Source organism: Hakea prostrata, chromosome 6 (genome assembly GCF_041222555.1).
Source record: "Hakea prostrata isolate BN-2017 chromosome 6, UWA_Hpros_2, whole genome shotgun sequence".
Taxonomy (NCBI): Eukaryota; Viridiplantae; Streptophyta; class Magnoliopsida; order Proteales; family Proteaceae; genus Hakea; species Hakea prostrata.
The window spans coordinates 28,884,757-28,897,593 of record NC_142605.1 but is presented as its reverse complement, the minus strand read 5'-3'; the positions used below and the strand labels follow the sequence as shown (position 1 = coordinate 28,897,593).

General features: G+C 38.4%; 1 protein-coding gene across 1 annotated transcript in view; it reads left to right on the top strand.

Annotated features, from left to right (window-relative positions):
- LOC149013125 (tRNA/rRNA methyltransferase (SpoU) family protein) overlaps nucleotides 1-11,435 on the top strand; it is a 94,730-nt gene extending 83,295 nt beyond the window's left edge. Inside the window, exons 29-35 of the mRNA XM_089158767.1 lie at nucleotides 1,342-1,429; nucleotides 1,524-1,583; nucleotides 1,651-1,903; nucleotides 5,177-5,328; nucleotides 5,442-5,512; nucleotides 6,541-6,697; nucleotides 11,108-11,435. Of these exons, the coding sequence (XP_089014893.1) occupies nucleotides 1,342-1,429; nucleotides 1,524-1,583; nucleotides 1,651-1,903; nucleotides 5,177-5,328; nucleotides 5,442-5,512; nucleotides 6,541-6,697; nucleotides 11,108-11,272 (946 nt within the window). The 3' untranslated portion in view covers nucleotides 11,273-11,435. The remainder of the gene's footprint in view (nucleotides 1-1,341; nucleotides 1,430-1,523; nucleotides 1,584-1,650; nucleotides 1,904-5,176; nucleotides 5,329-5,441; nucleotides 5,513-6,540; nucleotides 6,698-11,107) is intronic.
- The last annotated feature ends 1,402 nt before the right edge of the window (nucleotides 11,436-12,837 follow it).

Here is a 12,837-nt window from a genome sequence, read left to right as displayed (position 1 = left end):
AATTTTGGATTGGATAATTCTGAAGGACTTCCAAAGCATAGGAGAAGAGAAAGGGAGAGAGGGGACAGCCTTAGCATATGCCAACTCTACGGGTGGTTGAAACCTGCAGGGGAACCATTGGTGATGACTAGAAGTGAGGGATGGAAATACAATCTTCAACCTGGTGGTCAAAGGTAGGAGGGAAGCCCATCTAGAAGAGGACATCAAAGATGAAATCCTATCTGAAGGAATCGAACACTTTGTGGATGTCAATTATCACTCTTACATGACATTAACTCAACTACTGCCAACTCTTCACAAAGAAAAACTTCTTTTGACAGTGGAATTTCTTATTTTCACACTATAGCCCCTTTGTTGACTTTGAGACATCTCCCAGATCTCCTTTGATATTAGGCTTCCAAAGCATAGGAGAAGAGAAAGGCTGAGGGGACAGCCTTGGCATATGCCAACTCTAGGGGTTTTGATTATTCAAAAAGAATAATCTACTTCAACTGATATGCCCTTAGGCACGGCCATATATAACGTAGAAATCACACTTGGAAAGGGTGGACAATTAGCTAGAGCAGCAGGTCTTGTAGCAAAACTGATTGCAAAAGAGAGTAAATTGGCTACATTAAAATTACCTTCTGGGGAGGTCCATTTGATATCCAAAAACTGTTTAGCAACATTTGGTCAGGTGGCTAATGGTGGGTAAACCAGAGAAGTTTGGGTAGAGCCGGATTTAAGTGTTACAAATCCAAATCTGCTGAATCACTCATGTTATGATCTTCCATAATTCTCCCTGCTACATCATCTGGTTTATGTTCTTCATGTAGCATTTAGACCAAATGACTATGAAATTACATTGATATTTCCACATTATGGGTAATGTAGGAGACATCTCTATTTTTCACCCGGGGGATCTTTACAATTACCACTGCTTAGCTTTCAGTTCGCCTTTGACCATCAAATGAAACATATGGAATAAATAAGCTACCATCGAAAGCCAATCTATCGTAGGTGCTAAGCCCTCGAGGATCTCTCCATATGAGGCTTACTGCGCCATAATAGGGCTTTTCTGATCTGGGGGATAGAAAGACAAATCTCTGGGCAGGACCCTTGCAAAGGGCTGATTGTAGTCCTACACGGATAGTTCTGGCCCATTGATAAATCTACTTTACTGAGGCTTATCCAATTTTTCTCAACATCTGTCAGCAGTATGAGTAATTTTATTAAAGTGAGTACACTGACAAATACCAGGGGTTGGTAGGTCAGTCTCTTTCATGACTTATCCCTGAACTTAACCTTGACCCTGAAAGGCATCTCCTTTACCATGATTGGAATTAATTCTTATTTTTCCAGGTTAAGATCATCAATGGAAGGGCTTCTTGAAGTTTTTAATCCAAAGACCTCTTCAACACCAGCTGGAATTTTTGCTGCTCGGCCTGAGGTTAATATATATATATTGTTCTAGCATTTTTTCTGCTTTGTCAGTGGCTTTAATGCTTTACTAGGTCTCTGAATCCTTGTCTCTATTATTGAAGGAATCTGCATTTGAATGTGCACCGCCATCTCTCATGGAGCAAGTTATTGGTTTCTTGAATGTAAGCACATGCAGTTCTTACTTTCTTCAAATTTTATGGTCCATCTCTCATTGTTTCAGCATTGCAGGATGTCAGAGGAGACCTTAGATGTTCTATGGCAAAGGATGCTGTTACCATAAAAAATGAGGGTTTAACAAATGGGGGTAATTGTAGTGATATGATATCATCCCATAATGCTGATGAAGAAATATTACATGCCCCAGTTCCTGGAGATTTGAACTTGGATTTCCAAAAGAAAATTACTCTCTCTAAACATGAGAAGCAGGATACCGATGATTCTTACTTCTCAGGCAACTCTGAATTCTACAAGCCACTAGAAGGTATGTACTTGCCTGGAAGTTTTGTATGGGATAGTAAGATAAAGAATGGTTAAGTAGAAACGGCAATCTGTTAGCTAAATATTTTCTGGTTTTTCAACTAGTTTTGTGACGTCAAATTTTTTGTTCCTCTCTCTGGGGTGGCAGGACAAGAAGTAGATTACAATTCAGTAATTTAGACAGGAGACAGGCGTTGAGCCTAAGTATTCTAGTAACCACAAGTTTACCTGGAGCCTTTTAACTCTTTAGCAGTAGTTAAGCATGAAACTCTAAAGTTGGGAACTTGGGAGGTGACCTTCACAAGTCAGATACCTGGCATGTTGGAATTGTATAATACCATTCACAGAAGTGTGCTGTTAAAACACTTTCTATTGTTTAGGGTTCTTCCATATTTTAGGATGGAGGAATTTCGTGAATTTAGGGAAATTGAATGTTGATAGCTTTCTTGTGCTTACTTGCTTGAAGAGAAAAGTCAAGTATAGCCCAATGAAAAGGGTAGGGCTGGTTTAGACTCGTATTTAGAAATGAAGGTATACTTAAGGTCTATATCTTGTTCTGTTTCAGTGTTTCATTCATATCAAAATTTCTCTGAAATGTTGTACTTTTCTGCGAAGTTTTAATGGGTCTTTTTGTTACTTTTAAGGCCAAATTAAGGATTAGAACTTAATGGAAACCTTATATTAGGCTATATAAACGCATTTAGATGACCATATTGCAAAAAAATAGTTACCCAAATTGGTGTTTTGAATTTGCACCCTTGACTGGCAGTATATGGTCAAATCCTGATGTATAATCACAAGTACTAAGGACATAAATAATAAGCAATCTAAAAAAATACTGAAATAAATCATTCAAATGTATTGTCAAAGTCTCATAATAATTAATTACATAATTTCTAGGACATCCTCACGTCAAAATCCTCCTATAGATAGTCCTTTCCTTCACAAATTTGTAGTAAACCCGGCAAACCATCTTTTTAGGGGGCAAAGCTCAATATACAACACTTAAAACACAGTTCTGTGTTTGCTTGTCAGTTCATCAATTCCAACCCTTATATGCAAGAGAAGAGATTATCCAACTTAGGATGATTTGATCTTGCTTTTGCGACTGTAGGTAAGCTGGGTTGGGAGTTGGTGATACATTAGCAGAGGAATTTGGGGAAGAAGGTAAGGTTGCAGGAGGAGGAGGGACACTGCCATCAACGTAGCCAATTAGATCATGCGCATGAAGCAGTGGCATGAACTGTAATTTCCAAACTAGGTTGTTACCCCGATCCAGCTTGACAGGCGCAAAGAGATAATATTGGAAGGAGAAAGCAGAGGCAAGGAAGCAGCAGAGGTGGTTTGGGTGGAAGTTTCTAAAGAAGAAGACATTATTTCGGTGACGTATGTCGGCGGTAACTGATACCATATAAGAGCTCAAATAAAAGTTCTCTGAGAGAATTTTCTTCACTATCATTCTCACAACGGGAAGCGTTTAATTTATTGAAATTCGAAGAGAGTTACAAGTGTAATACAATTCTATAGTTGGAATTACAAGGGGAATACAGTTGAGTTTGAGTGAGACTCATGTTTGTGAATCCTGTGTTTGAGTTTCTACTGTTTCTAACTCTATCAATAGAACATTCAAATTTTGAAGTTTTGAATGTTCCGTTACATATTCCATTTCCTTTCTTCTTCTTTACTGCTTTTCTTCCAAGTACAAAATCCATTTCCTCCTTTCCCTATTTCTTCAGCAACTCCTAGGATTCCAGTAGAAGCACATAGTTCAACTGAGCTTTATATATGGGATAACCGTCTTAGATTCTTGTCCATGCCACCACCAGCTTCAAAGCCAGCAGCAGCTTAGGCCACCACCTCCTTTGGATTTTAGCATGTGGCTGCTTCTTTTGAATCTCCATTTCTCAAAAAAACTGTGGCTATCCATTTATGAACCACTCAGTTTGGTCAAACTGAGCCAGTCCAGGCCAGAATAAACAGCTACCTGTTGCTTGACTATTCACACATACTTAATTGTTCAGTTAATATAACAAACTATTAATGTCATATACATGCAATACTTTATCTAATTAAACTTGACGTGTAAACCTACTATGAAAATCCTATAATTTGCAAGACAACATTGATATGCTATAAAAAATTATAAAATAATATGCCCTATTGATATGCTATAAAATATCGCATAAACAACAAAACATTTTTCAAATAACAATAACCTTCACCATCACGATGCAATTATTATTATAATCTTCACACAATAACATGAAAATATTCATGGACATCTATGCATACTGGATGTTACTTCTGAAATAGGCTGTCCTAATTATGTCATATGGCCAATGAAACCAAGGACCATGTTTTGACCTAAAAATGCTCCAACTTGGCTGAGATCTCACCTAGTTACTTGGACAACTCAGATTTTGGCTGGCCGAAACCAGCTGAGATACTCAGACAGTCAGACCTTCAACCTTGCTTGAGACAGTCAACATCATCAATTGTTCTCATTATTGGATAGTTCTTTTGATATGAAGAATTAATGTTTTTTTTAAGTTAATGTTGATTATCTTCTGGGTGAAGTTTTCTCCATGTTTATCAACGTCTGCTATTTCTACACCATTCAAGATTGGTGCTACCTTTCAAGTTTATTCTTATTGTGCGAGCTGAAGTTTTCTTTGTGTATACTCTAGGTTGAGGGGTAGTGTTGAAGTTTGGGTTGTTACTGTTCATGTGAACAATAACGTGAACGGTGTTATGCCATTATTCCTTATTTCCTTTTTAGATATGCTACTCTTTCTAATGAAGGAATCTTGCTACACAAGTTTTGATAGTTTCTAGAAAGCTTAGTTTCTATTTTCTATTAGTTACTAATTTCAGAACTTTCTTTTTCAGTACTTTCTATTTTGGACAGGTTTTAGGAGTAAGAAGACTAGAAAATCATGTCCATAAGTTGTACTCTTTAATTCCTTTTTTAGAGGGAAAGATGGCTTGCTTCTCAAGTTGTAATATAGACCATTGATATCTATAAATAAGAGGCTGCTATTCTAGGAGTACCAAGCTAGAATCGCAGGCTTATATGATTCCTATCAATTCTTCTTCTTTCTTCTTCTCTTCTCTTCTTCTTTTTCTTCTTCTTAGTTCTTCTTGTTATTGCATTGTTTTGGTTGCTTAAAGTTTATTTTCTAACAATATTTGATTTGTACATCAGTCAATACTCTAGACCTTATGGACAGTGTTGATCAATGTCACTGAAATACACTGACATAAGTTTTGATGGCAGAAATGGAGATAGAAGATCAGCTTCTGAATCAAGTTTTGTACTCAAGGAGTATAGCTATTGAAAGGATTAGAAAAAGTCGACAACAGTTTATCCTTGTGGCATCACTAATTGATCGCATACCAAACCTTGCTGGGTTAGCTAGGACTTGTGAGGTCAGTTCTAATAGTGAATTAGATAGACTATGATGAATTCTTGCATATATCAATCATTGTTTAACCTGCTTTCTTTCTTAAATTGAATTTATTTAACCTGTTTATTCTATCAGGTATTTAAAGCAGCGGGGTTAGTAATCTCTGATGCAAGTATTGTACAGGATAAACAGTTTCAACTCATCAGGTTAGACCTGTTCAGTCACCACCTTCAGTTGCAACTCCATATATTCTATGCTTATTTGGGTCCTAGTCACAACTTGAATTGGTTGATTGATGTTCTGCCTAAATAGTTATGTAGTCAGGTGCTCATGTGGTTTGGCATCATTTTGTTGCCATGGGCCTTATTTGACATGCTAGCATGTTGTTTTCCTGACCAGGTGATGCAGCTAAGGGTGTTCAATTGGGCTAATTAGGCATTAGAGTACTTTATTTTGGCCCTGGGTTGGGTTCTATGAGCATTGGACCTGTTATATTTGTGTTTATAAATGTAATAATCTAAGCCAAGAAGTTGGGATTCAAGGGGTTCGTTAGCAGATTTTTAGTTTCAGGTATTCCTTTATTACTATCAAAATTCAATGGTTTTATTACTGATGGGAAGTACATGCTAGGTACAAGTCTCTGTCATTTTTTATTTAGAGAGCTGTAATCAAATTGGAGTGGATGGATTGGTTTGGAAATCATCTTCTGTAACTGAGCTCTCTTTGTTAGAATTCATTTATTAAGGGTCTTATGGGTACATTACCAAATAAGTTTTCTTGTTTTACCTCTCTAGATATCCTTATGTTTGTGTGGAGGTATTGATGTAATATTACATGTTATTTCGAGTAAGTAAACATAGGGGAGGAATGGACTCTCTCTTACTCTCCTACCCATCCCACACACGAACACACGCACAGATATATATTGGAAGTATAATATAGGATGCACTACTTTAAATGGTAATTGTGATTCCATAGGTTTCTTGATTGAGGTGGAGTTTACCTGCCAATTTGATGTATGTGCTTGACTTCTAAACGATTGCAGAATGTTGAGTAAACCACTTTCCTGTCAGTTAATGGAAGTTAGACATTTGCAACTTCTATGTTCTATCTACCTTCGATAATCTGTTAGTTTGTCCTCTGTTGTGACACATTTTGGTGATCTTCAACATCTGACTTTGTTGGTTAGCAAGTTATTACATTGTTCATTCATGGGTGCTGGTCTGTTTGATAGTGTGACAGCGGAGAAGTGGGTCCCCATGATAGAGGTGCCTGTAAGCAGCATGAGAATTTTCTTAGAAAAAAAGAAGCGAGAGGGTTTCTCAATCCTAGGTCTGGAGCAGACTGCAAATAGCATCCCTCTTGACCAGTACAAGTTTCCCAAGAAGATGGTATGTTGTAAATTAGTAGTACTTTTGCATTGCCTATTGTCTACATGATAGGTACTCTTATTAACGCTTAATGTGTATATCTAAGGAGTAACAAATTGTTGGAATGTTCCCTGATAATCCCATCTCTAAATTGGATTATAGAAAGATAATTTACAAAGTCATTGTTTAAAGGCTGAATAGAAAAAATAATTTACAGAAGTATAAGTTAGTTTCTCGTCAAGGTTGTTCACCTGAAAAATAGTAGTTTTCTCACTATTACATGCATATTTTGGCTGCTTTTTTGCCTAATATTAATGGGTTCCCTTAGAAAGAAATTTGCAGAAATACTTGAAATTCTGTATTTTGTACTAGACCAAGTAATGACATTTTGCATGTAATTTGTACTTTTTGACAAGTGTAACAAGTTGAGAAAAATAGAAGTCATGCAATTTTACTTTGCTTCAATTGCTGTTATTGGTGGATCTTGTATGGGTTTTATGGTTAGTTCTTACCATGACAATGGTCCTGTTAGTCCCTGTTTGTCGGTGGTTGACTATTGAGGTCAAAAGCTACATTACCTGAACCATCTTGTAAGCGATTGAAATACATTATAATTGCATAAAAAGTCATGTGAAATCTTTGGGTTGATCTGACATTGACCCCAATATTAAGCATCCAACCTCTTTGTAGCCATATCTAGTAAGTAGGAGGGTAAAAAATTGGGAACTCGTGGTCGAGGATTGTCATCTCAAATGACAGTGTATTTGCACTCTGTTTTAGTGGTTAAAGCCATAATTAGAAACACTAACCCCAAAGGATACCCACAATCTTATAACAAACAAACCAGCCATCAGAATGGTGTCAAAGCTGGACAGTGGCTCTGTGCAAGAGAAGGTTTTGCTCCAAGTTGCTTTGCAAATCAGGTAAGCTGCAGAGATCTTGAGGTCTGACCTGCTGGAGAAATTGGACAGAGAACAGAGCCGCACAGGATTTGAGGTCTTCTTGGCTGTGCAGCAGCAACAGTATGTGAAGGTGATTTGGAGTTGATTCAGGGCTTTACAATGGTTCCAACAGCAATTTAAGTTAGCAGCAGCAGGGGACCTCTATTTGCAGTCCTCTTGGCTGCACAGCAGCAACAATATATGAAAGTGATTGGGAGTTGATTCAGGACTTTAAGAGTTCTAATAGCAATTTACTATAGTTTCAAGTTAGCTGCAGAAGGGGATCTCTATTGGGATGTAAGTGACAAAATAGAGGAGAGACAGGTTTGCTTCCCTTCATCCTCTCACCAAGACACAAAGTTGCAAGACACAACGAGCTCGGATTTTTATCTGCTGCAGTTCTGACACCCTCAAGTTTCCTCCTGTTAACCGTTGGATGATGAACACCTGTTTTATTCTAATCCAATGATTGATAATTTTACAACACTTAACAATTTCATCCCTAAATAACCTCTCTCTTCTCCGGCTCTCTCTCTGCCTTTTCCCTCTTCTACTCCGGCAACCCTGCCGACGTATACGGAGATGCCCTTGAGGAAAAACCTTTGGACATCTCCTAAATTTTCGATCTACCCTTCCGTTCACCGGTTCCTCCTCCGATCCCTCACCCAAATCCTTCGATTTGGGCGAGGCGAATTCAGGCCTTCTTGTCGCCGAACCCTCGCCGCCCCCCCATCTTCCCCGGTGGAGGATTCCACCGTTGCAACGCCGCCACCTTGATCTTACTCATCGGATCGTCTGCCTTAGTTTCTTGACCTGGTTTGCGATCAATTATTTCACCGGTAAGTGAGAAAATAGAACATTGCTTTGGCTTGGGCGGCCGTTTGCCACCGGGATTCCATTTTTTAAAAGAACTTCAGTTTATTGGGGACTGGTGATGGAATGGATCCGCCATTGTTGTTGAAGGAAGGGCTGAATGTATTTAAGTTTTAGGCGAGCGGGGTACTGTCAGGGTATGTTGGCCACCATGGAGCTTAAGAATCGGCATGATTTGATTTTGAGAATTTATTACTTGATTGTGCCTTCTAAGGATGAGATTAGCTTTGAGGTTTATATGAATGATGATGCCATGAATCATGTGGTTTTTGCACTTACTAAAAGGAAGGCTGCTAAACTGCAACCAACGCAAGACTGAGTTACGTGCATCCGTTGCTTCCTTCCATTTACCCTCTTGGGTCAGCTTCACAGCCTGAGCTTGAATCTCTTCTAGCTAGGTTCTCTGTCTCTGGTTAATCAAGCTAGAGTTGTAAGCAGATGCAGCATGGTAGCAACCTGGTGCTGGGTGAGTCAATCCATTCCCTATGCACTCCCCTTAGTTCAGATCAGAATTCTGTTGCAGTATGTAGTACCCAATAGCTGGAACATATTTTCCTCCATAGCTCTCTCCAGTGATGTAAAGTGGGTCTGAGAAGATAAACCATTTGAGGGCAAAAATAAGGTGATTGGCCACTGTTTCTTGGTCTCTTGGAATCTCTGCAGGGGAGGATGCAACACTGAAACCAACTCAAATGGGGTTATCAATAAAAGAAGACCAAATTGGCGATTCCAAGCACCTGGGTTAGGCTCAAGAACAAGGTTATTGCTGTCATTCTGCTTGGTATTCAAACGCCAGGGACCAAGTTCAAAGAAGTTACAAAGCAGGGAAGAGCAACCAGGGCCGCCTTGGAGCCAAACCAGGAGGGGTGTTTCAGATAAATTAGAAATGGGTTTTTGAGCTTCATAGAAGGTGAAGTGAAGCTATGAACTTGCAGAGGATTTAGCTGGCATCTGGCCTTGGATCCCAGATATCGAAATGAAATGAGACAGGTCGCCGGAGGGAAAAGGCAGAGAGAGAGCCGGAGAAGAGGAGAAGAGACAGGATATTTAGAGATGAAATGGTTAAGAGTTGTAAAATTATCAACCATTGGATTAAATTAAAACAGATGTTCATCATCTAACGGTTAACAGGAGGAACATGGGGTGTCGACGCAGCTGATAATCCCAACGAGCTCATACATACTTATCTGCAGCTATTCCTTGCCTTACAACTATGGGAAATTTTGGAACCCACAAGAATAGGACAAACTTTAGAATAGAAACTTGAGAAATAGAATCTTAAGTATAATAACCTCAAAAGGTCTAATAGAATAGTTCTGAACTAGAAATGAAACTAGAATCCCAATCCCACACGTATGGAAAAATTGACACTTCTACTAAATTCTTAATGTAATCTGGTTTTGGGCTCATAGGTTCTCCCAGTAATTTTCCCACCAAATCAAATATGGGGCTGCGACACTTCACTTCTCTTTTGCATGTTTCTTTTTAACCAGAAGGGGAAGAGGGAAGAAAAAGGTTGTTTGGGGGGGGGGGGGGAGGGATTGCGTCGTGGTAAGGGAATGAAGGCACCATGAAGACCTATGAGGAAGACAAAACAAACAAACTCAAACCTAGGTAACAACAATATGTCTATTCCTTGAGGCATCTCTGATACGGAGTGGGGTAAATCTAGTATGGGAATTAATATCAAAACAGATGGCTTTCCAAATGAAGTCCATGGTCTTACTCGTAAAGGTTGATCTCTTGAACTCTAACTTGGTATGAATCCCTACTTTTGTCTTATACAAAAAAACTATATAATCAGCAAAAGTCACACGAAGGAACCTCATTTAACCACCAAGGGCTTGAAGCTGATCCTTGATGTAACCACTCTTGCTTGGCAATCCACTTTCTTGACCTTCCAAGGTTCTCACATTTGTTACTAAACCATCATAAATACCTGTATTTATTTTTAACTTAACAGTCTTCTCTTCTTTACTACGTGTCAAATTAATTCTTGCGACTATGTCATAGGCTTTTTCTAGGTGAAAAACAACAATGTGGATCGATGTTACATAAAACCAAATTAATTCTATGGGATGGTAATTTCTCTTCTCTAAAGGGCTTCAATAGCTTTCTTCCATGATTTCATAGTATTGCTCATCAGTTTCCTGCCCGTATAATTACAGCTTTAAATATCATATTTATTTTTTGGAGATTGAAACTACAATGCTTCTCCATCAATCTGGTGTCTTCATTGTGCTTGTAATCTTATTAAACAACTTTGTTAGTCAAGGTAAACCACATATTCATAAGCTCTTCTAAACTTTTATTGGAGCCTCAGCCAAATCCAGGAAACGCCAGCAGTTCATGTAGTGGCAAAGAAAATTAATACTCTTTATCGGAATCACTTACCAGCAGTCCACATATTGCTCCCTGCAAAAGAAGGATATTTGCGTGGCTCTGTAGAATTAAAGATAAATTTTCTGCTGACTACAATTTGCAAGAAACTAGTCTCACTTGCTTTTTTTTATTACTCTCTCTCCTTGGAGATGTATTTACCCTTTTGGAAGATGGTTCCGAAATTCCTGTGTTTGTTTATCCATTGGAAGTTTTACTTAATCCTATCTTTCTACAGGTTCTTGTTCTGGGACGTGAAAAGGAAGGCATCCCTGTAGATATAATCCATGTTCTAGATGCTTGCATTGAGATTCCTCAGTTGGGAGTTGTTAGATCATTGAATGTTCATGTCAGCGGTGCCATTGCTCTCTGGGAGTATACTCGTCAACATAGATCATCATAATCCTAATCTCGTGGTAGAGATTGTATTCCAATTTTGGAGCATGATTCAGATTTCCATCAAATTTTTCATTAAAAACGAAATCTAAAGATGTTCTTGTATCAACACTGACAATTTTCCATGTTTGATGATATTTCTTTTATTGTATATAATTCATTTGGGTACAAATTTATTCCTCTCTGAACTTTTGAATCAGGTCTCTTAACTCTCTCTCTCTCTCACTCTCCTCACTCTCTCATATGAATTGGACGTTGTGTAGGGAGCCAGTATCAGGTTGATGGGTAAGATTATTGCAACCTAGTTTGTTCTGTATATATTGAATTTGGAGAAGTATACTACACAGGCCTGTCAAAAAGTTACGGATGGGCCCGATACACCTCACTTACATGTTGGGTTTTGGATCATTTGGAAGTAGCCAAGTGACAAAAGACAAATAAAGCTTTCAAAATCCCGGATCACAAAGAAGGTACATGGCTGCAAATTGAAAGGTATATGATTGAATCAAATATGAAATTTAACTAGATCGTTCTGTACATAGTCAAGTGATCAGGGTTGTGTCATTAAATATTTTGGATGAGACTGTCCTGCCAAATGACTAATTAAATATGATGTGCACATCATAGGTGATAAATATGTGCCCTAGTTATCTTCCCTCACCCTCCCTTAAGAGAGATTGCTTGATCATGGAGAATACCAACCCAATAATATATGTGCTTGATTGTTTATAATTTATACTTAAATATTCAGTAAGATGGTATCCCTTTACGCATAATCTGGTTTCTCCTCCCTTCTTTGTTTGTGAAAATAAGATTTGAAGTTTTGTGAGGTTTTGATTTCTTCATAAAGGTGGTAACAGAGATTGCACATACTTGCAGGGACCACGAGAATTAGGGAAGATCTGTCCAACTTTCGCCCAGATTCTATACTCATATCAAACTTCCTGAAAATGAAAACCCAGAAGCACAAAAGAACCCAGATACATTCTAACATTTAATAGGTCCAGGTCTACTATGAATATGAAATGGGCGTGGGCGAAATCCAGTGGATGAGTCTGGAACAGGAAACGCAATGATTTTTTTGACATGCCTTAAATCTGGGTATTATTTTGGAGACCGGATCATCTCCCCTGGGGAGCTCTGAGTGCTCCTCAACAGTTAACCACAAATTATAGGGAACCCACAAGATTAGGGTGATGGTTTTTTTGTTTTAAATATTTTATTATTTTCTACGGTTGTAAAGCCGTCAGGGAGTGCTCCCCACAGGGAGATGATCCACATTCATTGTTGTGCCCTCTCCCTCCCCTTCAAAAGGTCAGATCTGCATGGGCCCAAATGCCCCTATTTCTTCTAACAGTAATGTTGCGTGAAAGCCATTCCACTCAATGGAACTTGTAATTGAACTTTTTATAAAGGGGTGATAGCTCTTGATAGAACAAGAGATGAACCATAATAAATAATGGATAAGCTTTAGTATATACATTAGAAGGTCTCGGATACGAATGATTTTTCTTTTCCTTCTAAAAAGAAGGGAAAAAGAACACTAACCACGCGACTGTTGGCATATACTTA